This window comes from Coffea eugenioides, chromosome 9, assembly GCF_003713205.1.
Source record: "Coffea eugenioides isolate CCC68of chromosome 9, Ceug_1.0, whole genome shotgun sequence".
Taxonomy (NCBI): domain Eukaryota; kingdom Viridiplantae; phylum Streptophyta; class Magnoliopsida; order Gentianales; family Rubiaceae; genus Coffea; species Coffea eugenioides.
The window spans coordinates 14609042-14635465 of NC_040043.1; the positions used below are offsets into that span (position 1 = coordinate 14609042).

The 26424-nt window shown below is 35.9% G+C and overlaps 1 protein-coding gene across 2 annotated transcripts; it reads right to left on the reverse strand.

The window, feature by feature from the left end:
* Positions 1-638: 638 nt before the first annotated feature.
* Positions 639-24796, reverse strand: LOC113783383 (twinkle homolog protein, chloroplastic/mitochondrial). 2 transcript variants are annotated; one of them, XR_003469900.1, is made up of 22 exons: positions 24414-24796; positions 23992-24125; positions 21476-21531; positions 21326-21383; positions 21124-21237; positions 18374-18460; positions 18062-18142; positions 17516-17581; positions 17314-17430; positions 16853-16900; positions 16677-16762; positions 16510-16570; positions 15495-15677; positions 13162-13293; positions 6498-6559; positions 5863-5946; positions 5624-5755; positions 3278-3374; positions 3052-3186; positions 2887-2954; positions 915-1123; positions 639-759 (listed from the first exon to the last, which is right to left on the reverse strand). XR_003469900.1 is itself a non-coding variant. In XM_027329505.1 (21 exons), the coding sequence occupies exons 1-21, from the start codon at positions 24676-24678 to the stop codon at positions 1090-1092; spliced, it is 2100 nt and encodes a 699-aa protein (XP_027185306.1). In that variant the 5' UTR covers positions 24679-24796; the 3' UTR covers positions 639-1089. The 2 variants fall into 2 exon arrangements, 1 of the variants encoding a protein (XP_027185306.1); XM_027329505.1 differs by having other exon boundaries at positions 639-1123.
* Between the last annotated feature and the right edge of the window lie 1628 nt (positions 24797-26424).

Consider the following 26424-nt stretch of genomic DNA (forward strand, 5'->3'; position numbering starts at 1 on the left):
TTCAAGATGCCCATATATTCAACAAGCAGCAACAGGAGACATGAAATCCTGATTCTGGGCGGCGGCCAATATACAAGCCAAAGCCAGACATGGTATAACTAAGCAAAATGGTCATAATACGACAGTCAAGAATCTGCCTGCAACCAGCAGGGATTTTTGATGCTCAAGCATATTGTTTTTCTAGCATCTTTTTGTCATTGTATTTCTGCCCATTTGATTTCTGGTCTCTTCTTCCCATATTTAGTTTCTATATATGTGATGAATCCTTGACATTGGTCACACGAAAGCATCACAAGTCCCAAGTATCAAACAAAGACAAACACCGTAATGTACAGACTATTTCTGGGAATAGCAGGCCATGCAGAATTTTCTATTTTGGAAAGTGAAAGGTAAATGATGAAATCCCTTTTACAAGTTGTTTTGGTGGGTGGGGTTGGGGGGGGGGGGGGGGATGATCAGTCAATTAGTCCATGCATCAGTTTTTGTACTCAAATACTAAAACCCAATAAACAGATCTAGTTATACTTGTCAAAGATGGACTTGGGCAATGGAAAACTTCTGCAAAGCATCACAGCCAAGTCCTCTGTTACAGCAATGCTGAATAAAAACTAAAGCAATTGCAGAGCTGAAAAGCAAACTTCAAAGAAAGCAGTTCAACGAGTATAAAATTAACTGGATAACAAACCCCAATTAAAAGATTAATGTATGCACCACCTCCTTCAAAAGTATTTTTTGCAGCATTGACTGTACAGAAGTTGACTGCCCAAGAATAAGTCGAAAAATGTACAAGGACGATAACCCACATGCGACACCAAAAGCAAAATATTAATTACAGAAGAAAAACTAAAATACGCGAATAATATCAGGTGTCAAGAAAGTGGTATGTTAACCTATATTTTTTGGTGAATGAGTACCTGACCACTTTTAAATAGCTTAGCAATGATTTCTCCTATTTTACGAGCACGGAAACCACACAGAGCATTTCAGCAGCTTGGATTCCACATTAAGGAAGAGGCTTCTGTTACAACAATGAAATTAGTAGATTGACCTGTGAGGCGCAAAAACATTATCTCCTGCCTATTATCTCTTTCAAGCATCAATGTCCATGTATTCACCAGTAACCCTGTGCAAAAGGAAATTTCAGCATCTAGACCAGAACCAAAAATGATTTTATGGAGGAAAGGGGTAGGTAATACATGTAATTCAATGGCAACCAGCGAGAAGATGAGAAGAGAGTAAAGTTTTCAACTACCCAAATGTGTCATACTACATGTAAATTGATGCAACTAAAGCAACATGAAACAAACAGTTGGTTTCGATAAAAAATTACATGGACCATGACTATGAAGGGCAGAAACCACTTTGATCACGAATTAGCATTAGGATTAAATTCTAGAAGATTCCCACAATTCAAAGAGGTTGAACAGAATTCTTCATGGTATAATGTTATTAAACCCAGCCCAAAAATCAAACCAGTTAAAGGGGCCAGGTAAATTGTTTAATCAAACAGTCCAGGCAGAAGCATTGTAAATGTACTTTCCAATTAACTAATTAATGCCATTTCAATATCACAACTATGGTAATTCTATGAATGTATCAGCCAAATACATGTTCATTTGTTTATGGGAAATACTAATCAATCAATAAAGACAATTCGGTTTCTGGCGTCAGTTCACATTTCCCAACTCAGAATACTGAGAAATTTCTACAGGAAATATCCACAAACATTTTAGGCTACTATGCTTTTTATACTTGAACTAGCAAATATTGAATTTAGAACTATTGGCATATTGTTTATTTAATCCCACAATTGTGCTAAAAGTCATTATACTTCAGAGTATTGCAATAATGGTACATACATGTTTTAAAATCTTTAGTCTCTTTTGGAGAAATATGTTATTCTATTTGGACAATTAGAGTTAAAATAAATTAAGTTCCAATACGTGTTATACCATAACTTTGGCCATTGACAGAAAAAGGAAGGGAAAAAAATAATTTCAAAATTAACTGAAATTGGTGAGTCAATAGCGAAAAAGACAGATGCCTATGTGAATCGAGGACCGGTTTAGCATGTTAAGTCTTTCAGCAGTTTACTTAAGGTCCAAGCTACAAGTCCTGAAAACCCTTACATAAGCCGTTAAAACATTCGCTTGCCAGTTTCACCAAAAGCCATCAACTGACCCCAATTACCCGGAAGGCTGTCTCCTTGGTTCTACCAGTTACTTGAACAAGTCCCAATTAGGCAACTGCCTCGACCAATAGCCAGTGGCTTGGTCAGGTTTGATGGCTATCCACTAGAGAAACTTACAGCATAAGCTACCAAAAAATTCAGATTTAGATATCAGAGAAGGCTGTAAACCTTTTACTATAATACTCTGATGGTTTTTCTGTTGTTTTGCAGAGGTTTGTTACTTCTACTTTCAAAATTAAATGTTCTCCGACAATGGGATTCCAGTTAATAACTCCCCTGTCCTTTATGCAATATCATATCGATGAGATCTTTTCTATACTTATAATTCTGTCAAGGTAGTGGGTAGTTTCTCTAACTAATATCAATCTCCAGTATCCATAAAGAATTTTCAAACAGAAACGACACACATTAACAGCTAACATTGCATATGTCCCAGCAATTCTTTCATCTTTTTTCTTTTCACCCACCAAACTATAACAGTATCTAGAGAAGACAACTATCAAAATGGAACACTTGGAAAACAAAAGTAAACTGCAGTAAAACGTCTAACCCCAAAAACTGCAGGTCAATATTTGGTAACTCAAGGACATGTTACGGCACAAGGTAGATAGAAGATAGTACTACTACAAAGCTATCAAACCATCCATCCAATGAACTGCATCATCACCACTTTGAGAACAAATTAATAAACATACCTATTATAAGATAGCCAAGCTTCACCTATGGTTCCTATGACTTTATTTCGTACTTTCCGCACGCAAACCTGTATTAGTAAGCTCAGAGTTTAGAAATCCATCTCCAGAGAGAGAGAGAGAGAGGGAGAGAGAGAGAGAGAGAGAGAGAGAGAGAGAGAGAGTCACCTGTACTTGATCAATGGGGCCAACCTCAGGATCCCTGTTACGGTGAACGACAATCCCATTGTCACATTTGTTTATAAAGTGAGCACTTCCGCTGATGTCATATAAGTTTGGCGGACCGCCAACCCAATGATGCAACTATTTACAACGTTAAATAGTTAGCACTTTGACATGTACTGTAACAGAACAAATAATTGCTAACCAGATACTCTAGCAATATTTTGCCAACCTGTCTTGGATGTGCAACAAACCACACATGACATGAATGATGTTGAGCAAACCTTTTGATCTTTGTTAGCATCTGACTAACATACTCCGTCTCAGTCCTGTCAAGAAATAAGTTAAAAGCAGGAGACAAGACTATACTAGCGATAGAAATAAACACCAAAGAAAGACTTCAAATTTGCAAGAGTAGAACCATTGGGTTTATGTAACATATATAGTTTCTCAGAGAAATAGTCTTTCTGTATGTACTCAATGAAAATGGTAACAGGAATTTTGACTTAACCATGAGTAGCTCACTATATAGAATGGGATAAAATTATATCCACCGCTAGAGCACAGACAGATATACCACCACCAAAGGAAGGAGGGGGAGGAAGGGGAGTGGAAGAGTCAGCGTCAAATTTATCAAGAGAAAAGGATCTGCCAGCTTCCCCATAGAATACCTCAATTTATCAAATCCATGACAAAGCAAGAGACACTACATTGACGTGGAAGTGAATTTAAAAGAAAGCTTCCCTGATGCTTTCTACAATGCCTCAATTCATCAATCCTATGACATAGCAGAGACACTACAACATTGACGCGGAAGTGAATTGAAATGCTAGAGAAACTTGATATACTTTCTAAGAAGTTTCACAAAAAACTAAAGAGAACCCTTGAGCTCACTCAAGAAATGTTTTAAGTCTTGATGATAAGCTATTGCAATACCTTAGCTAAAGAGCATGTAAAATATTTAAGGAAAGATAACATAAAAAACACAGACAATAAAAGCCGCGCATTCCCCTGAGGAAGATCTGGCCCACGATGCGGTTTTGGGACCCATAAGGATCCAGTGCCATATTAGACTTGACTCCAATTGTCCAGCACCATGCTCAGAACTTTCCAAGCAAATGGTGCAACGGACATAACTAGAAAACAAGAAAAATAAATAAAAAGATGTAAAAACTACAACAGTTTATGTCGGCTACCCTAATTAAGAAACCTAAAGAGGTCAAGTTAGACCCAAAAAACTAAGGCTCAATGTTCAACATCAAAATTTTACATACTAGTTTTAGGTGCCTTATTAGTTTCCCTTTCATGAATTTATGCATTTAGGAATATGTCCTACTCAAATGAAATAAAATGCTTGAACACCAACGGGGATATCAAAAACGCGTTCATTGCATAGTAATCAAAAAAAATTTCTTTAAAAAAAAATTGAAATCCAACACTGTTCCCAGTATCAATCATCCACAACTTAATATGATTAGTGCAGTACTTGCTTTAATCCAAGCTCACAATCTAAAGAAGCCAATCGATTTCTTCCCTTGCCTCTTTGCACTAAAACCACCCTTTAATGTTCATCCACCTCTTCCTCAAATTTTCTTCTGTAAGAGAAGGATTGAGAACACTGGTCCCTTTCAGCTATAACTTTAAGTTGTAACGCTTGTCAATCAAATCCAGAAATGCTGCAAAGTGCATGTAGATCATCTATGCAATGCGTTATAACCATAAGAAGATATCGAGCATATAACCATAAGAAGGGAGATCTGATTTTCAAAGATTAGCTTGGCAAGAGTGGAGATTTAGCTGGGGAGGATATTGAACTCAGGTCATTTTCTGTCTTAAGCAAGCTTTTCTGCCAAGGATACAGTTCAGAACTACTTTCACAGCAACAGGCTATAGAATGGGCTATTTAATAAGTACTATAGTTGTAGGCTTATAGCTACACAGAATTGCTAGCAAAAAGTTGGCCACCACGGTTTGCTTCAGCGCCAAATTTGACTTGAGAGCAAGTATTACAGATCTCCCAACCTATTGGTTCCATGAAAATGCTATGTCTTAGCTTTCTATGGACAACTTAGGTTGTCTTGAGCAAGCTAATGATAGACCTCAGCTTTCAGATTCAGAAGAAGATATTTTCCCACTCTTAAGCTCCAAGTTCACAAATCAATATCCTATTTCTGGCAAAAATCAGCAGCATGGCAGCTGTCCAATCCCTCCATCAGCCAATCTTACACCAAATAACAGGCTTATAAGGCATACAAAACATTGCCTATTAACACAGATTTTCCCCAGATTTTGAAGCCCCATGACATATAAGATGATCAAGATTCACATTGTATTGTGCTGAAATCAGACTGCAATAACCATATTTCTAAAGTGGTTAGTGTAACAGCACAAATGTTTGTAGTGTGTAAAAAAAATGTCAAAGAGGAGATTTCATGCTGGTAATTCACATCCGTAAGTTTCTTACGTTACTACAAGCAAAGCAAGTGTCAAGTTGTGCAGTGCAAGAGACTATAGGTTGAGACAGATTTATCAGACTATTTTCACAATTTTGGAGACAAATCACATGTAGTTCACTCACTGGCTAACAGGGCGCTGATGATCAAGCTCATTGTATGGATCAATAACCAGACCATTGATACCATGTCTGAGAACAGCTGCTCTTGCAAGATCAAGAACCCAGTTTATATTTGGAAGGCAATCATTCTCGCACCTGTGGCATAGAAGAACATAGGTTTTAAGGGCAGTCGAGGGAATGTACTTTAGAATTAACTGTACATCAAGATCATACACCATCTGTAACAATTAAGCTAAAGTTACCTAATCAGATAAAATGTTTCGTTGAGCCACACCTTTCCTTCTTCCAATTCCTCCACGCCCATTCTTTCAATAGAATCCCCATACCTATTTACCAAATAAATGAGTAACTAAATCAAATACAAAATCTGAAACCAATGTACAAAAAGGAGAAAAAGACAATAACATCCTTGAGGTAATTAGCAAAAAGGGCAAAAGAAAAACACTAGCAGGAAATTTAAGCCAGCAATTCAAAAGAATAACAGCCCAAGTGCAGAATTTAATGCACTCTATAATCCCCGGCTTATGATAACATAAGATATAATTAAAAAAATTGGTGTGAATTTGTGCAAAGCAAATTGCCATGATTCAAAGGCACTATTTTGGAACAACTGGGAGAGCTTGATATAAATTTGCTATTGGCATCAAGGTATTAATTTTTGACAGGTTTGAGCATATTATCCTGAGTCATCCCACTAGAAAGCCTTCTTTTTTCTTTTCACTCCTCTCAATCCAACAAATTGGATTAGTTTGACAATGCACTAACATTAAAGAAGCACCAAAGAGCAAGGATGCTGCACAACTTGTGCATTTAGAAACAAGTGAAGTTAGCACCCAAAACTGAACATACAAACTGCTGGAGGGAAGTTCAAACTTACCGCACATCAAAGAATGGCTTCCTAACATGCTTCTCCAAAAGTTTTCTTGCATGGTCCCGTACCTTTATATAAATAAACCATTCTATGGTCAGATAATTGCAAAAACATGTGTAAAGAAATGCAAATCAGAAAACAATTCTCAAATATTCAGGCAGTTCTGAGAACACCACTTTGAAAGCAATCCATAACCACATTCTACATTAAAAGTGTCACTAGTTTAACCCCCAAACCTAAGTTTATCCACAAATATCAGATCGAAAGCATGCGTAGATGCCGAAGAAGAAGAAGAAGAAGAAGAAATGCATTTTCATAAGATAGACATCTGTAGGAATCTTGAATGAGTAATCTTAGGAGATAAATTAGTGGAGGAAATCAGGGTGAATGTAGGAATCTTGAATGAGTAATCTTAGGAGATATTTTAGGTAAATTAGTGGAGGAAATCAGGGTGAATAAGCTGTCTCCAAAATTAAGGGAATTAGATGTAGACTTTCCTTGTTTAGTGTACCAGAAAGTTGTATATATAGATTAGAATGTATTGTAGAAAGGAACAGAATTAAATAAAATCTCTTTGATTCTTTTCCAACATGGTATCAGAGCCCGTCTAGGGTTCTGGGAAAAATACCACCTTTGCTTCTTGTCAATTCCAGCCTTAATTGCTGGTTCCTTTCTTATTCTCTCCAGCCTTCATTGCTGTTCCTTTTACTATACATTTTTTTTTTCCTCCTATTCAATCATGGCAGATGCTACATCCTCAACGCGGCAATTGTCTTCAACTGTGGAAGAAGAACAAAGTACACGGAACACAACAGAGCTTCAAAACATCCAGGCAGCATATAGACTAAATGGAAAAAATTATTTGAAGTGGTCTCAATTGGTTCGAACATTCCTGAAAGGAAAAGGAAAGTTGAGTCATCTATTGGAAATAGCACCGGATAGTGAAACGGCGGGGTTTGAAGCATGGAAACAAGAGGATTCAATGATCATGTCTTGGTTATGGAATTCCATGATTCCTGAAATCAGCGATACATGCATGTTTCTTCCTACAGCAAAGGCAATTTGGGATGCCCTTCATCAGACATATTCCAAGGTTAATGATGCAGCTCTTATCTATGACATCAAGACAAAGACAACTGGAGCAAAACAAGGGACAAAAACAGTGACGGAGTATGCCAATTTTCTGCAAAACCAGTGGCAGGAACTGGATTATTACAGGACACTTGATTTGAAGTGTAGCAAATGTGCAGTGTTTATCAAGAAGTTCATAGAAAGGGATCGAGTTTATGATTTTTTGGCTGGCCTAAACTCTGAATTCGATCTTGTACGAATTCAAATTCTGGGCAGGCCAGAATTTCCCTCTTTAACAGAAGCAATATCGCAGGTACGTGGAGAAGAAAGTCGTAGGGGTATTATGTTAGAGCTACCTTCAATAGAAAATTCAGCCCTTTTAAGTTCCAAACCTCAGCGGTTGGTACTGAACAAGGTTGCTGCAGACAAGACCAATCAAACAACTGGGCAAAAGAATCGTGAGGAGTTGTGGTGCACATACTGCAAGAAACCACGACACACCATAGATCAATGCTGGAAACTACATGGGAAACCACCCACTCGTGAATGGGGACAGAAAGGTGGCCAGCAAAGGCAGGCTCATATGTCGGTTCAAGATCCAACTCAAGTGATTGGAGGGTTTAGTATGGAGGAAATTGGGAAGCTTAAAAGTATGTTAGAGACAGTGGATAAACCAGCAACTAACAATTTTCAATCAAGGAATCCGGGTATGTGTTCATTGACACTTTCAGGTAAGGCTCTAGTCTCTTTTGCGTTTAGTGTTTTAGGCAATGAGCTTAGGAATGTCTGGATTCTTGACTCTGGTGCTACGGACCATATGACTCATTTTTCAAATAAATTCAAAACCTATAACCCCTGTCCTAGCAATAGAAAGATTGTTGTTGCAGATGGTACTACAACCACTGTGGCAGGTATCGGAGATGTCCAAGTTACTCCAAATTTGATTCTTAAAAATGTTCTTCATGTTCCTCAATTATCTACAAATTTGGTTTCTGTAAAAAAACTTGCCAAAGATCTAGCTGGCTCTGTTATATTTGATGAATCTTGTTGTGACTTCCAGGACCGGGGCTCGGGGAAGAGGATTGGACTAGCTAAGGAGCATGATGGACTCTATTACTTGGATACATCAAGTCAACCAGAATTTAGTAAATCTGCTCTGTCCACATTGTTTTCAAGCTCCAATAAGGATGTCATTTGGTTACATCATAGACGTCTAGGTCATGTGTCTTTTTCTACACTAAAAATAATGTTTCCCTCCTTGTTCAAGGGATTTGATGTTCAGTCTTTTCATTGTGATATTTGTGAGTATGCTAAACACACTCGTGTACCATTTCCTATCAGTAATAAACGATCGTCTTTCTCCTTTCTTTTTAATCCATAGTGATATTTGGGGGCCATCGACTATTCCAAACATCTCAGGATCTAAGTGGTTTGTCACATTTATCGATGACTGCACAAGAGTCTCTTGGGTCTATTTACTCAAACATAAGTCTGATTTGAGTCATATTTTCCCTGTTTTTCATGCAATGATTCAAAATCAATTTGGCACCAAGATAAAACACTTTCGTTCAGATAATGCTCGTGATTATTTCAATCAAACCTTGAGTCTGTTTTTCCAAAAAGAAGGAATCATACATGAATCATCCTGTATTACAACTCCACAACAAAATGGAGTGGCAGAACGGAAAAACCGACATCTTCTTGAGTGCACTAGAGCCTTACTGTTTGAACAAAGTGTGCCAAAAGCATATTGGGGAGAAGCTGTACTCACATCAACTTATGTCATAAATAGAATTCCTTCCAGGGTCTTGGGGTTTCAAAGTCCACTAGAGAACCTATCCAAATTCTACCCCGATATTCGATCTTCCTTTAATCTCACTCCTCGAGTTTTTGGATGTACTTCCTTTGTTCATGTCCATAGTCATAACCGTGGGAAGTTAGATCCTCGTGCTCTTAAGTGTGTCTTCGTGGGGTACTCATCTACTCAAAAGGGTTACAAATGTTATCATCCACCTACTAGAAAACTCTATGTCTCGGCAGATGTTACATTTGTTGAAAATAAGCCCTTTTTCATCACTCCTTATCTTCAGGGGGAGTTAGATACACTTGAAGATAAGGAGTTAAAATTTCCCTCCTTAGAGTTGTCCACATCTGAGTCATCCAAATCTGAATTCCAAGAGTCAATTCTTCAATCTGATGTAGTAGAAGAAAAAAAGGAAGATCGTAAAATCTATGACTGGTTCCGGTTTGACCAAGTGTATACAAGGAAAGGAGATCCCATCGTGGTTACAAGGCAAGAACAATCCTCTAAACCAAGCTCCAGGAATGAGGTAACAATGAGTGAATCAATTCTGAATTCTACACCACCGACCGACCATTCTTCCAGCTCTGAATCACCTTGTCCTGAGCCTCTTAGCCTTGATCAGGACCTACATCTACCTATTGCTGTAAGGAAAAAACCCCGAGAATGCACCAAAAGACCCCTATACCCATTGTCTCACTTTGTGTCTTTTGAGAAGTTTTCCCCAAGCCATCAAAGCTTCCTTTCCACCTTAAACACAGTCTCTATTCCTAGCTCATTGTCTGAAGCATTATCAAAGAAAGAATGGAGACTTGCTATGGAAGTAGAAATGGATGCATTAGAGAAGAATGGGACCTGGGAATTAGTTGATTTACCAAAGAACAAGAAAGTAGTGGGCTGTAAGTGGGTGTATGCAGTAAAGTTTAAAGCAGATGGGTCCCTAGAACGCTACAAGGCAAGGTTAGTCGCGAAAGGATACACACAGACATATGGAGTAGATTATCGGGAAACGTTTGCTCCGGTAGCAAAGATGAATACAGTAAGAATTCTGCTATCCTTAGCTGTTAATTTGGATTGGGAATTACAGCAGTACGATGTGAAGAATGCTTTTCTTCATGGAGAGTTAGAGGAGGAGATTTATATGAGCATTCCACCGGGATTCAGTGGGGTTGACAAGAACAAGGTTTGTCGGTTAAAAAAGGCATTATATGGGCTGAAACAATCCCCACGTGCTTGGTTTGGACGATTTGCCAAGGTAATGATAGCTAATGGTTACAAGCAAAGTCAAGGAGATCATACCCTGTTCATCAAGCATTCAGCCTTCGGGAGAGTTACTGTTTTGATTGTTTACGTAGATGACATTATAGTGACAGGAAACGATGAAGTAGAGAAGAACACTTTGAAGTGGTGCCTAGCCAAGGAATTTGAAATAAAGGATTTAGGAAAATTAAAGTATTTTCTAGGAATTGAAGTGGCTCGATCAAGGCAGGGAATTTTTATTTCTCAACAGAAGTATGTTATGGACCTGCTCAAGGAAACAGGCATGACAGCGAGCAAACCAGTTGGAACTCCCATTGAGCAGAATCACAAATTAAGTGAGGCTCATGGAGATACAGCAGTGGACAGAGAGATGTACCAAAGACTTGTTGGGAAACTCATTTATCTTGCACATACTAGGCCAGATATAGCTTACTCAGTCAGTGTTATTAGTCAGTTTATGCATGATCCTAGAGCAGTTCATCTACAAGCAGTTTATCGAGTGCTTCATTACTTAAAGGCACATCCAGGGAAAGGAATTTTATTCAAAAAGGGTCCTGAAATTGATTTGGCAGTTTACACAGATGCAGATTTTGCAGGGTCTCCAGTCGACAGGCGATCAACTTCGGGATATTGTACATTTGTTGGAGGAAACTTAATATCATGGAGAAGCAAGAAACAAAGTGTGGTAGCAAGGTCAAGCGCTGAAGCAGAGTTCAGGGCTATGGCAGCAGGGGTATGTGAATTATTGTGGGTTAAAATTATCCTAGAAGACTTGAGGATTCAATGGAGCAAACCGATGAAGCTATACTGTGATAACAAATCTGCTATAAGTATAGCTCACAACCCAGTGCAACATGATCGGACAAAGCACATAGAGATAGACAGGCACTTTATTAAAGAGAAGCTAGAAAGTGGACTGATTTGTACTCCGTATGTTTCGACAGGACTTCAACTTGCAGATGTGATGACAAAGGGACTGTGTAGCAACACGTTTCATGAGAGTGTTGTCAAGCTGGGAATGGAAGATCTATATTCACCAGCTTGAGGGGGAGTGTAGGAATCTTGAATGAGTAATCTTAGGAGATAAATTAGTGGAGGAAATCAGGGTGAATGTAGGAATCTTGAATGAGTAATCTTAGGAGATATTTTAGGTAAATTAGTGGAGGAAATCAGGGTGAATAAGCTGTCTCCAAAATTAAGGGAATTAGATGTAGACTTTCCTTGTTTAGTGTACCAGAAAGTTGTATATATAGATTAGAATGTATTGTAGAAAGGAACAGAATTAAATAAAATCTCTTTGATTCTTTTCCAACAACATCACATGCAGATTCTATCATATTCCCAGGAAAACTCAGTAACAGTGTATTCAAGCATCTCCATATAACATTGATGCCACCAAAAACACAAGCTTTGCTGGGATTCCGTGGTGCACGAAAGGATAATGGCAGTTCTATTGAACACTAGTTTTGAAGCTTCATGGTCATAGGTACCATTCAGAATCCAGAAATGAAAACCTCGGGAATTGCAGTAATAGCACAAAACAGTACTATAATTTAGTTAAGCTTATTTTCCCATTCAAATTTACTATGAGAATTCAACTTTGTTCTGTCAATTGTTCAGAATCTCTCTTGCTCGGACTCTATTCCTCCCATACCCGTGTTGGACATGACAAGACACAGGTACCAGTAAAGGATCTGGGTCTGACACTTCATTTAAGTTTTCAACACCTCAAAATTAAGAACACGAAAAACAGAGGAGGCAAAAAGAATACAAAGTTTATATCATGATTGAAACCACTATGAGTGCATGAGTTAGATTTTAATTATGATGTCTACCTTCTTTCCTTCTCTCATATGCTTCTTTTTCCCAGTGCAACACTGAGAAATGATTTAACACAACACATGCACACATGTAAATATATACTTTCCTTTTAAACATGAGGCACAAAATAATTTAAGCTGGTTGGTATTGTCATATTTTTTTTAAACATGTTACTTACAAATGAGGATACAGAATGCGCACCTCTATCCATGTCCAAGTGTTTAGAGGTGTCACCATATCTTAGTTTTAGAAAGTTAACAAATCTGACACCTAGACACCTAACCGTGCATACCACCAATACCAAGTTGAGGTAACATTGCTTAGAATCAGTCTTGAGGAACTTGGATCTTACAAGGACAAAAAGTTTTTGAAAGGTCAGTAATTTATACTTAAACAAGAATTAAAGTGACAATAGGAATGTTGAGCTTGAAGCATTTTATACACCCACTTTATCTTTTCAGAATCTGCATCAGATATCCAGCATGAACAGATTCCAACAGGTTTAATTAGTGGTTAAACTTCTTTTCCAGTTTACTACCGATAAAGCTTATATGGTAAAGGATTTCATCACTGTGACAAGAACTAAAAGACAAGAATCAACAGTGGTGGTCCTAGTGCACCACTAACAATCTAACACAGGCACTTCATTCTCAAAATGTCAGCAAATCTATCTGGCAAACCAGAAGAGTGCTTGGGACTTGGAAAGAACCAGCTTACCCTGTTTTCCATAGAACAAAATGCAAATTTCCAGCCAACTCTTCGGTTAAGATTGCACAAAAGAGCATCAATCCACTCACTTTTGCCTGAATTGGGAACTCCAGTAACGACAGTCAATTCCCCTGGCACAACCTGGGGAGGGTAGAAATTCAATTACTGGAATGCAGCAGGACATCCGAAGTTTCTACTCTAGCACGAAGAAACCAATCTCTAAACATCAACATGAAGCTACAAAAGCACTGAACCAAATCAAACCGTGACGCAATCAGACTCTAATTTGATTTAGTTTTATTTGTGCTTCAGTTCCAGCTTGAATTTAATACTTACTTGATATGTATTCCTTTCATTGTCATAGCCTCTATGCTCAGGCACACACCAAAGCTCAATAAAACACTTGCACAAATTTTACAAGATCTATTCAAACCCCTAGGTGTTAGTTTACATATTACAAACAGCAGTTAATTATGAATCCAGAACATGGACACATTTGTATTATACAAGAACCATGGTAAGTCCATTCAAAGAATGTCTTTGTAAGACAAAAATGTTCACAAGTCAGGCTAGATATTTTCAAGCTTTAGATTTCATTAGTTAAATCCATGCTGAAAAATTTAGAACTAAAGTTGCATGCAGATTCAACCTTCAAATCTGACCATTAAGGCCAAAGTATTTTTGCAACCCTGTTCAACACAGCCAATGTTTCACAAGCACAACATCATACATTTCAGAGACTAACTAACTATTCTAGTTCTGGAGCTCCAAATTGAAGTTGCCATTATCCATGCATTAAAAAGAAGAAAGACACAGGAAAGACCACTACGTCATATTTTTAAATGTCAAGTCCCAAGATAAGAGTCGTTATGTCAAATCAAGAAAAAATTAGCAACACCCCAAATACAACATCTTAACCTTTTACATATATATACCAATTAATTCTCAATTAGAAGCAGTTTTGTATTTTAAAAAAAAAAGCCCAATCACATATCACCATAAAAGTTTGGCTTCCAGAAAACAGCTATGACGGATAAAATCATAAATGAAAGAAGAAACAAATGCACAATTTTCCTAATAGAGGAAGACCACTCCCCATGACCCATGTTTAATGTTATTTTCCTCCCTTCTGGATGTCCAAAGATGAGGGGTACTATGTAAAAGTCAACACGAAATATTAGCAACTCACCAAACATGCCATATTTGAAAAAAAAAATTGTTAAAAAATACCAATTAATTCTTAGTTATTAAAAAATTTGCAACAAAAAATGCCTAATCACGTATCAATACAAAAAAGAAATTGAATTCTAGAAAAAAGACTAAGAAAGATAAAATCATTAAAAAAATGAAAACAAAGTATATTTTTCTCCAAACACAAATTTATCTCCAAGATCAGAATACATCTCTAACTAGCTTCAGAGGACACAAGAATATAGACCACCTGCAGACAATGTTCACAGAAACTCAATATGACTTTGATTTAATAAAAAAAAAACTAACAACTTCACTGTTTAGATAACCACATGACTTTGCCAAAAGGTTCATCGGATAGTGTGCCACTACTCCAGAACAAGGGTGATCCCAAACATAAACTGTTTTGTTCATATTGCGATTCAAAGTTATAAATATATAAGAGAAGTTATCAGAAGTCTCCAGAATTAGATACATCCTATTAGCAGTCATGTACAATAATTTCAGAACCAAAACAGTTTCAGGGCAAGGCAATTGAAATTTACTGCCATAGAGTTCAAGTTCAATGTCAGACAACAGTAATAACTTATCTAGGGTAGTAACTTCAACAGAAAAAAGGTCTGACAAACTGCCCACAGAGTAAATTTCCATGTTAAACTGCCTGTGGAGTAAATAACTTGTACGTCATGATAAACTGCCCATGGAAGTACTGCTAGTAGTCAATCCTATTAGCAACCATATACAATAATTTCAGAACCAAAACAGGTTCAGAGCAAGGCAATTGATATTTACTGCCATAGAGTTCAAGTTCAATGTCAGACAACAGTAATAACTTATCTAGGGTAGTAACTTCAAAAAAAAAGTCTGATCCTCCCAAATCACTGTGGCAAAAGCACCTATAACCACAATAATAATCATGAGATTAAGCATCAACTACAGCACTTTCTTCTATCAAAATCTAAAAGCCAAAGTTAATATGAGAATTTGAAACATGTGATTGAAGAAATTCAATTTATCCTGATAGCTGTAGCATTTTTTTTATGAAGACATTACTAAAACAAGTTTCTTCAAGAAAAGCCAACTCAAAACGTCTGGAAGAATGATCGATGGCAATTTAAACTGAGGCTTAGAAAAAACCAGCTTGCACTCACATTGTATAACTGGTCCAAAGCCCTCCATCCAGTTGACACTCCAAGGTCATACCCAAGGGTTTGATGATAATAAGCATCAATGTCAACAAAAAAATTTTTGAAATCGAATAATCCTCTTATCGGATAAAGCTCCGCATTTTCAATAACTTCCCTCAGCACACCAGGTCCCAAAAACATAAGCACCTGTTATGATCAATGCAAGGGACAAAAAGAGTGAAAACCTGAAGCTACAAAATTTTTTATAGCTATCAAGTTATATGCATGCTAAACTACATAAAATACAGTAAGGAATGGTATAAGAGGCTGCTACGGTAGCATAGGCTTAAACAGCAAAACCCCTGCATGCAATCAGGTATTTCTGCATGCAGACATCCAATTATCAGAAAAATCATCAAGTGCTGCATGAGGATTTGTTAAAGTGTCAATCAAGGTAGAGAATGTGTAGTAGGTCATAACTGTCATCCTAGAATAGCATAGCAAGTGAAGAATTTTAATAAAAATATAAGCAAGTTGTACATTTTAAGCTTCAATCTATAATTTAAGTAAACAACCCCAGCTTCCCGCTCCCCCAATGAAAGGACCAGGGGAGAAAAATGAGGCACAATAGTTGGGCAAATAGTACTAAGTGGCACAGATCAAGGAAAACGTTTTTGTCATTCACAACCAGATCAAACAAATGATAATACAGAAACCAGAGCTGCATTAGAAATTCCATACACCAGGAACTGAACAACACTACCAAATTTTTAGCTCAAACATCAAATGCCGACTGGTTCTTGAAATCCTCAATATGCCATCATGCCCTTTTCCCACCTCCCCAGGATCTCACCACCACCCCAACTGTTCCACTTAAGAAAAAGTCAGGAAGGAATATGATCACTTGCCAAAAAGAACCACGTTTACAACCAAGAAAGGACATCACCTTCAGTAAATAGTCATATTCTTAAAGCTTACCTACCACAACCACAACTTATTACAAGATCTGAGATTGAAAGCAAAAACGCAGGTGAAGTACCTCATTTGCATCTTTGAAATGTTCAACATCATTCTTCTTAGGCCATCTCACTCGCCAGCACCTATTTAGCCAGCAGAAATTTAGGAGAATTGGTTAAAGAAGGCACATGACAATAGCTTCTCTATACTGTTTCCAAGAAAAATCTGACTAGTTAATAAAACAAAAACCTTTCTCTTCCTAATCGGCGTGCAAGTTCTTCTGCTAAGGCTTGGCCAGGTGGATCACCATCTGTCGCAAGTATTATACGAGAGGCCTATATAAACATAGAACAAAAAAGCAACCTAATTCAGCAACTTCTTACTTGATATAAACAAATTGGAAAAGCAAATAAAAATTGGCAAACCTTTTTTAGGTACTCCTTGCAGTTCCATAGATACTGGTACTTTGTATCCTAGCTTTACCAAATCCATCAAAAAACCATTAGACACGAGAAATAGGAAGCCAATAGGCATTTCACTAAACCAAGACAACATTCCAGGTCCACTACTAAAATCAGAGACAGGTCTCTTTTCCACTCATTTACAGTGTTAGTAATAGAAAGCCCTGAAACTCACAAGAAAGTAGCAGCAGAAAAGGACAAGCAACCTAAGAGAACTACTAACTGGGAGAGCACAGCTGCCTGTCAAAATCTAAGTTAGAATAGCACAAGAACTCTAATACATTGTGCTTACTAAGAAGCAAAAGAACCATTGGATTTCACAGCTACAAAAGCATATGCTGTTGACAAGAAATGCTAGAATTAGCAGTTCTGTGAAAGCAATCACTGAAAGAGAGCAATAAATAGCAACATCAAATGATAGAGACCTTTTCTTCAGCTGGCAAATCTTTATCTGAAACTTTTGGCGGTGCACCATCAGGAACGCTTACACAGTTCTTGAAGCCAGCCTCTTCCATTGAAAGCTTGTCCATTTCACCCTCAACCTACATATGTTATCATGTATAAAGTTAATCAACTTGATACAAAATTTGTCAATGTACAGACAAAAGGGAAAGAAATCAAATTTACAATAATGATATCACTTGCTCCCTTTATATCATCTAGCCCATAGAATATCTTCTCAGTGTTGATCTCCTGAAAATTAAAAGCATTAAAATAATGAGCTTTCAAGTAGTACATAAAGAATTACATATTCTGCAGTCAAAAGCTAAACATATTTTCCCTCTTATCCTGTCTAAAACTAAACTATCATCAATTAATTGAAGATTATTACTTAAAAGCACACAGAAAGCATATTCTAAGATTCTGAGTTCACTTTGAACATCCCCACAAACATAAACTTTTAAGTTGTGATAGTTTCAGGTACAAGGCCCAAATTCAAAAGTTCTGCAAATCTCATTATCTGAAGGCGACACTAATCATTCCAAAGGATAATGGACAAATTATATCATCAATCAAAACAAGAAAATATTTATACTACAACTGGAGCATCAAGCCTATTTTCAACCAATGGTTTAGGAGAAAGATTATTTGATCTTACCAGCCATCAGCTAGCAGGACAATCTTTACCCCAACAAAAAAAAAGGAAAATTGTAAACATGTACAATTGAAAACCTGCCAAAAGTTTTTGGTGCTATCCCGGTACTTGCAGCTTACGAGTACTCCCTCCCTCCAGTAGGTAAATGCAATAACACTCTGAATACAAATATCTACAAATTAGTACATGAACTACAAATAATGCTATATTTAAAGCAAAATCTTATTAGCATAATTTTCAAAATGTATATTTTTCTAGAAAGGGAAAAGAGTGAGGGATACGATAGAGAGACATCCCTACAATTTGCTTGGCCATACTTCAAAACTCATAATAGACATTAAAAGATAAGCTATATATTTCCCAAACCAGAATGGAACAGTATGGCATACCTGATTTTCTCCATATCTTCTTTGCATCACAGAGTTCCTCCTTAAAGTTTCCCCAGATATCATTCTCTCAGAAAAGTATTTGTGCAGCTAAAATCGAGTGAAGATAAATAAATATCAATGTCATTCCACAAGTTGTTATGAATTATCTAAGCACAGAATTTGAAAATTTCACATTAAAGTTAATAAGCTGACATATAACAATTAATTCAGTAAATGATAAATTTTTTTTCTCAACCTCGAAAAGTTAAATTTGTTCTTCAGAATGAACACCATATGGCATCATAGTCACTACAGCTGATTGGTTGCCATTATGTTCCCTCATGACGCTATCTTCAACAACAGATTTGCTAATCTACATGTAAACAGAAATATGACCTATAGGTTCTTTTTTGGGATAGACAGATAGAGAGCTTTGGAGTTTATTGGCTACCATTTTCAGGTGTCCTTGTCTCACATACTTCAAACTCATTTCATAACACCAGCATGTCATTCAAGGAAAAAAAAACTAGAATCGCACATTATGCAGCCATTTACGCGTTACTGAGCACCCAATTTTTTGTTCTAATTAGGATTAATATTTGTCCATATTCAGAAGAGAAATTTCTTAGGAATCATTTCATGTGCCTATTTATCTTGTCCTTGACATACAACTTAAGGTAACTTTTATATCAATTGAGGCTTTTGTCCTATAGTCATAGCAAGCCCTGAAAAAGAAGGGACGAGTTGAGATTTCTTCTCCCTACTATTTAATTTTTCAATAACTATCAATTGAGAGCAACTCTTAACCTATAAGAAAGCTTTACTGCTTCTCCCCCTCTCTCTGAAGGGATAAGTTATTCTTTCTCCAATCTCCAATGAGAGGCCTGAGAAACTAGCAATCAGTAAAGACTTCTTGTCTCTTGATTTCCCCTTTCCCTAAAGAATACAGCAAAAGTTAATCTTCCACTTCCTTAAGTATGAAGCAGACACTCAACACATTAACAAAAAAATAAAAACACAAAAAAAACTCTGATAATATAGTACACATTTTACAAGACGTACACTAACGATAAGCAATTCGAAAGAATGGTCTAGAACAGCAACTGTCAAATATCGTGAGTGGAAAGCCTGGAATGGATTTTAGATAACTTTAACTTTTCCCGACACTACCCCAAATGAAAGGACAAGACTATGTGTTGGACTTTAGATAATTTTGACTTTTTCCCCACTTATTTCGATGAACAACAATGTATATTTACATGAATATTTTGGTAACTTTAGTTTAGGCAAAAGGTTAATTTAAGTTTGATTGATTTAAGATATTTGAACTTGTAGTCCTTATTTATTCTTGGTATTTGCCAAAGTATAACTGACCAATATAAACACAATAGAAATAGTACTGAATTAATACAACAATACTAACACGTCTTCATTAATCTTCCTTATAGGGTTGGTGAACGTTTTACCTCAACCAGCTCAACACCAAAACCATTTTCTACGTGTGGTCTTGTAGCATCCATTAGTTCTGATCTCCATTTCTTCATGAACTATGAACCATCCCAATTAAATGGAGAATCTGTTTGTTTTAAACTTTTCACAATTATCAAATAACAAAAACGAAGGTCAATCTTCTTCCTTTTTTTTAACTCTAAACAACTATGCTTTAAGCAAGTTGCATTCTTACTTGGAATATAAGATCACAATTACAATTTGTCTAACTTAAGGATTGATTAGTTCATTATTGTAACCAGTTTTAAGGGCACACCCAATGTATGTGCAATTTAGAAATAACTAAAATGAATTAATATCATATAAATTTTGTTTTCCATATAAATAAAATTTATATAACTTTATTAAAGACCTTTGATGTATAAGGCTATAGTAATATGGTAGTTACAATACTTAAGGTAGTTATGAGTAGTTATGTTGGCAAAATGTGATTAAGGTAAAATTAGTTTCTATAAGGATAAAATTAGAAGCCCAAAAAATGACAAAAAAAGTTTACACTAACTGCCCCCCCTCTAGCATTATATATTGTATAGATATTCATTAATTAATTATTATTGTAATATTTTCTAAATTGTTTAATCAAAACTGTAGTTTTTAGTGACTTTAAAGGCATTTGCTCTAGAGAGATGTTTGAGAAGGAAGATAGGAATTCAACACTTAGCAACCAAGAAACTAAGGAAGACAACTATGAGAGTTGATTATACCCAAAAAAAAAATCGTATTGTCTATGAAATGAGCAGAGTTAAGAAAAAAAAAAAACTAGTGCAAAAATGAACTTTTGGTATCATCATATCATCATCTCTTCTGTGTTACCTAAGAATACATGCATTACTTCTACGCTACATAAATGTTTATCTTATGTTCCATCTTGTAGAAAACTAAAATGCCTGGTATATGATATTCGTCCCATTGAAAAGAAAATAATTCCAGCCTCCAATCTGACCACCCTCACCAGCAAAGTCACACAAACCATAGGTTATAGCTTCAACAAAATCTTCATCATACAAAGTCATGGTTTATTAATCAAAAAAATTAATCTCCCATTTCCCAATATATTGAAATTATATTGCGAATCCGGGGCTCAGTTATTTACAGGACAGAACATGAACATGCCATTAATAGTTTTTTTATGAACAAACACAGCAGTAAGAAAATTGGAGACCGACACATTCAAAGCAAACCATTGAAGGGGACATTAACACGAAATGTACTGTCATTGTAAAATTAATATGAGAAATTCAAATAAAGTTAAGTATGACTACCTCATTGGATAAAGGTTCCAATCCCAAACTCTCCTCTGAGATCTCTCTATATGGCTGTTTGACTTTGGAGATCATACTCAGATTTCCATATGTTGACTTACCATCAGCAAAGGCCTGCAGATTTTGAACACTGAGAGCTTACCAAACATCTAGTAAATTATATAGCATGTAACCCACAGGAAAAAGTAAATTTTCTTAATACCCGTGTGCTTCCTTTCCACCCACATTTAGCCCGGAAGCAGGTCCACATAGCTGCATCACTGTGCCATATCAACATATATCACTTAGGTTAATCTTGAACAGGGACAAGATACAGGACCACACGAGTACATTAAGGAAATTATGAACTTACCCTTCCTGAGTGATGAAAAGAGATAAGCTCTTCTCCATTGAATCACCACCTTTGCACTACAGGGACAAAGAAAATGTTCAATATAGGAGCATTAAAACACTAAGTAAACGGAAAACCAAGAACAGTTTACAGAACCAAAGTTCCTAACTTCTGGAATGAAACTAACACTCAAACATTTGAAGCTTATGCACACATTTTGCATGGTCCTATTTTTCCTTTCTGGTACCTTACTTAACTTATAGTTCGGGCTGCATTGAGAAAGACAACTTGAGCAACATTGAAGTCTTTCCTATTGGTTATTTTCTTATTGTATCTCATAGAAATCAGTTGGTATCAATACAAAATTAGCAAAACGAGTTGAATTCAAAATCATATCTAAAGTAACCAACTAAAAACCATTCAAGCTTGAATTGTCTGCACCAATAAAATCAAAACAAATGGGGATTAAGACAATTAAGTCAAGAATTTAGTGTCATAACATAAAGACATACATTCTGTAAACAAACAAGCAAAACCACACAATCCTCTTATTGAGAAACAAAACAAAATGGAACGAAATTCAATACAAAAGGCATGACAACTTGCCGGAACTGTGAGAACCGCTACTTCAAGTTCTTTCACCTCTGTGGTAACAAATAAATGAAAGGCATAAAAATTGGTAAGATTCTTTCATAACCTAAGTTTGAACAATTCCATAAATTCTTCTGTCTGGGCAAACTAACATCATTTATTTAATAGAAATTGCTGGTCTTAGTAAACAAACCCTGTCACAATGGCCCTTTCAATATTCAATCTCAATATGTACAGCCACCAACATAAAACATCTCCCTACTTTTACCCTAAGTCGTGATTAAAGGGTTGAAAAAACTATGGAAGAATGAGAAGAACAATGAAGCTATTGCAAATTTTCATTTCTTTACTTCTCATTCGTCTTTCTTGACATCCCAAATGTATGAGCAAACCTTTAGAGTTCACCTATATGGAGTAAGTTTCGTCTCATTCATCCTCAATGAGTAGTCCAAACGTCAAATCAACAACAACCATTAGTCAAAAACCAAGGCCAATGTTGATCTGATTATTTTACGATTGTTAATGCCAGTGGCAGAAGCAGAAGCGGGCCCCCCAAACTTCTGAAAAATTGATTTTTTTAACTAAAACACTTTATAACATTTTGATTTAACTCCTCATTCCCCCCCCCCTGGCCAAAAAATTCTTGAACTTTCTCACCCCACCCCCCTTGGCCTGACTTTTTCCTCCAAAATATTATAGTTCTTTATTCACTTTAAGTTTATCTTTGATTGATTTCAATCTGTCCATAATGGATTAATTTTTTCTTTTCACCGTATGCAGCATTGTACCATAGGTGCAATTTTTGTACTTTCGTTTGTGACATTGTACATACGTGTAATCTTTATATTTTTTTTCCATCATGCCTAGAAAAATACTCCATTTGAATCAACGAGTTTATATTTAAAACCATCATTTGTAGAAATAAATATTAAGCTTTTACTTCTTTATTAACATTTTTAAGTAGAGAGAAGTACATACAATTTACATTGTAGAACAACTTATGTACAGCTATTTTATCCCCAAATTCACCCCCAAACACTGGCTCTGCCGCTGATTAATGCAAGATGCTAGTTAAATCTTGGAGACCTTAAATTCAGTATGCAAAGATGGTAGAAAGGCAGGTAAAGGATCAGCAAGAATTAAGATTGGCAATGCAACAAGAGAGAACTTCGTTCTCTGCCCAAGTTAAGGTATTGTAAAACAAAGGGTTTACATGCACCAGGGTTGGCTTGAAGATTCTCAAATAGTAAATGTAAACAAAAGATGACAGATATAGCTATGAAACTGGTCATCTTGAAAGTCAAACAAGGAACGCACCATCAGTTTTAAGATTCATACCATGTAGCCAAATATCTACAAGAAATTACTTGTTCAACAATATAACATTTGACCAATTTAGAAACCGAAATTTCATGACTAAAGGAATTCTTCTTTCAATTGCATAAACATGTCAGATCTGACATCCCTTTGCAGGGCCTAAGATCATAACCTCATGTGATACTACAGAGTAAGGCGATAGTATATGTCTAGAAAACCATACTACCTTATGGTAGTAGCTAAATCCAAGATATCCAAGAGAAAAGTAACTGGGCTTAGCTTGGATCTAAGGGTTTATGCTTGACCATCATCATTGATGTTTTTAACAACTTCAAAGTTTTCCTCAGTGTGTTTTGGACAGTAACCAGAAATTGCGCACCAGACATGCATTCAGCAACAATTCAAGCCCTAAAATTTAGTACTGCATAAGAAACCAGGATTCCACTTCAAAATGACTAAAAGAAGCAGAAACAAGTACTTCATTGTGTCATAGAAGTGAACGCCCAAACCCAAAAAATAGGTTTTAAAATAATAGATACTATACAAACACAACACCACACCACAGACTTATACATCAAATAAAAGGTTAAAAACCAAAATCATCCAAAACAACATTCCTGGAGACTTACCATCGGACAAATCAGACCATTGTACTGCCCCGGCATACAAGATTCAGAATTAAGACCAAGCTTCTCCAACTTAACCCTCAAGAACCTCAATTCTGCTGAATCAATTACATCTTCCTCTCCAGTCTCCAAAGACACTCCAGAAACAAAGCCAAAACACACAACAACAGTTTAGCAATAACTAAACAACCAATGTCTGACAAACTTAAAAGTAAAGAAGAGACACAAACTCTGCAATCCAAATTTGTTAGGACTTATCAACCACTTAAAAACATGCTTACAAGTATATAAATACACCTCAACGAAATTAACAACAAGAACAGCTTCAACCCCAGTTTAAATTACAGAACATATAACCCAAAATACCAAAAGCTGCTGAGGACATAAAAACGTTTAAGTAAAGGAAAATACAGAAAGCAGGGTACCTGGCATGGGAATAGGAGCATGGGGTGTATACGACAAGCGAGACTTTCTACAAAAAATTGGGGATCTGGGTTTTGCTAGAATGGTGGAAAAGATGAGTTTTTTAGCGGTAAAAGGGTAAGTCTGTGAGTAAAAGTTGGCTGCTTTGGGTGGTGTAAGAGTGTGGAAGAAGAGGGACGACTTGAGAAAAACCAAGTGTTTGGAGCCAGCCATGATGAAGTTGTTGGAGTTGTTGAAAAGGTGCTTATAACGAGGAACAAGATGCATGTTTTGCAGCAGTTGTTAAGGTCTATGTTGTTGTTGTCTGAGAGAAGCAGAAGAGGAAGCCAGAAGCTGCAGCTGCCATGGAGTTTGGGCAAAAGCCTCTGGTAAGGGGTTTTGGGAATCGCTGCAGGGGTTAAGGGAGGGATGTATTTGGGCCCAACTGTTCCTCTACCGGGTTGGCCTTTACCCGACCCTGTTGAGACATGATTTGGGATTTGAAATTGCAGCCACGGATTTGTTTGCCCGGTGGAAATGGTATTGGTGCAGGTACCGTAAATTGGACCGCATTTTTTTGAGTGTAAGTGGGAGGAGTATAAAAATTTCGAATCGTCACGCTATAAGGTAAAGTATAAAAATTTCCTTTAGTTTAGTATGTATTAGTTTCTTTGGTTTTAAAATTTACTATTTAACTCTTTACTTATAGTTGCAATAAAAAAAAACTGTTAAATTTAACAGTCAAACTTCAATATTCAAATTATTTTAGATAAAATTATTATGAGATTACAAAATCATCATTTAAACTAAGGTTAACATAATGTTTTAAATGAAATTTGATGGCAAATTATACTTTTAGAAAAAAAATTTAATTAAAAATGAAATTTCAGATTATAGCTTGTATTTATTTTGTCTTCAATGCTATCTATTGGACTGTTGGCACTATGATTTTTTTTAGAAAAAAAAAAACTTACATTTTTACCGTGATTTTTTCTTGCCAATTTTTAAGAAACAAAGTAAATGTAAGTTTTTTTTTTGTAATATGGTGATAGCAATCCAACAAATAGCATTAAAGATGAAATAAATATAAGTTTTTCCCTAAAATTTTATTTTTATCTCAAATTTTTCTAGAAGTATAGTTTGCCATCATATAACATTATTTTAACCTTAGTTTGAAAGGTGACTTTGCAATTTTATACTAATTTTATTTGAAAATATTGACTATTTAAATTTGACCGTTAAATGTGATGGAGAATTCAATGGTCTCAATTCAATTGCAACCATAAGAAATTAAACTATAGGTTTCCAAACCACAAAGAGTTAAAATTTTACTTATGTCAAACTATAGGGCATTTTTTTGTCGTATTTTATTCTTGTATTTTAATAGGATTAATCGTTCTTACATTGTATGGGTAGTAATTTCTGGTACGACTCAAGCACAATATGAATTAATAAATTAAACACAACTGGAACATAAGTGAGTCTGTTAACGACATGAATGTAAGCACGTTAGGTTGGATCAACATGTAGGTTAACATGCCATCTCGATAATAATTCAACATAAGCTGCACCTCATCTTGTTATTTTTTCTATTATTTGTTATTATAACTTTCATACCTGATTGCATGTGAATGTATTAGACTTTATTTCTATTGAAAACTCTAAATCTTGAAATTTGTTTTATGTTTTGAATTACATATTATGTTTCAAAAAACTTTGAAGACATTTAAATTATGTGTTTTATTATGTTGTATCTCAGTGATTGATTGTCTTGGAATTTCCTTTTTTGCTTTAAATTTTGAAAACTGTTTCGTGCATCTTGTCATTAAAAACTTTTCAATAACAAGATTAAATGAGTTAAATTGTGTGTTAAATGGACTTATTTGATAATAATTAATTTTTAAAAAAAACATGAATTCTAGGACGAAAACATGAAAGTCATCAAAAAAAATTAAGGTAAGAAAACATATTTTGTCTAAATGAACTTAATGAAACCGAAATGAAAGAAAAGCTTTCTCGTTGTATTTTTCTTAA

What these genes read in the sequence shown, in the direction of transcription:
- LOC113783383 (XM_027329505.1), bottom strand. Translation starts at nt 24,678, where the DNA reads ATGCATCTTGTTCCTCGTTATAAGCACCTTTTCAACAACTCCAACAAC. An exon ending in GAAACATTTTATCTGATTAG is followed by an intron (nt 5,756 to 5,862) that starts GTAACTTTAGCT and finishes TCTATGCCACAG; the next exon opens with GTGCGAGAATGATTGCCTTC. An exon ending in TTGTTGCACATCCAAGACAG is followed by an intron (nt 3,187 to 3,277) that starts GTTGGCAAAATA and finishes CGTTGTAAATAG; the next exon opens with TTGCATCATTGGGTTGGCGG.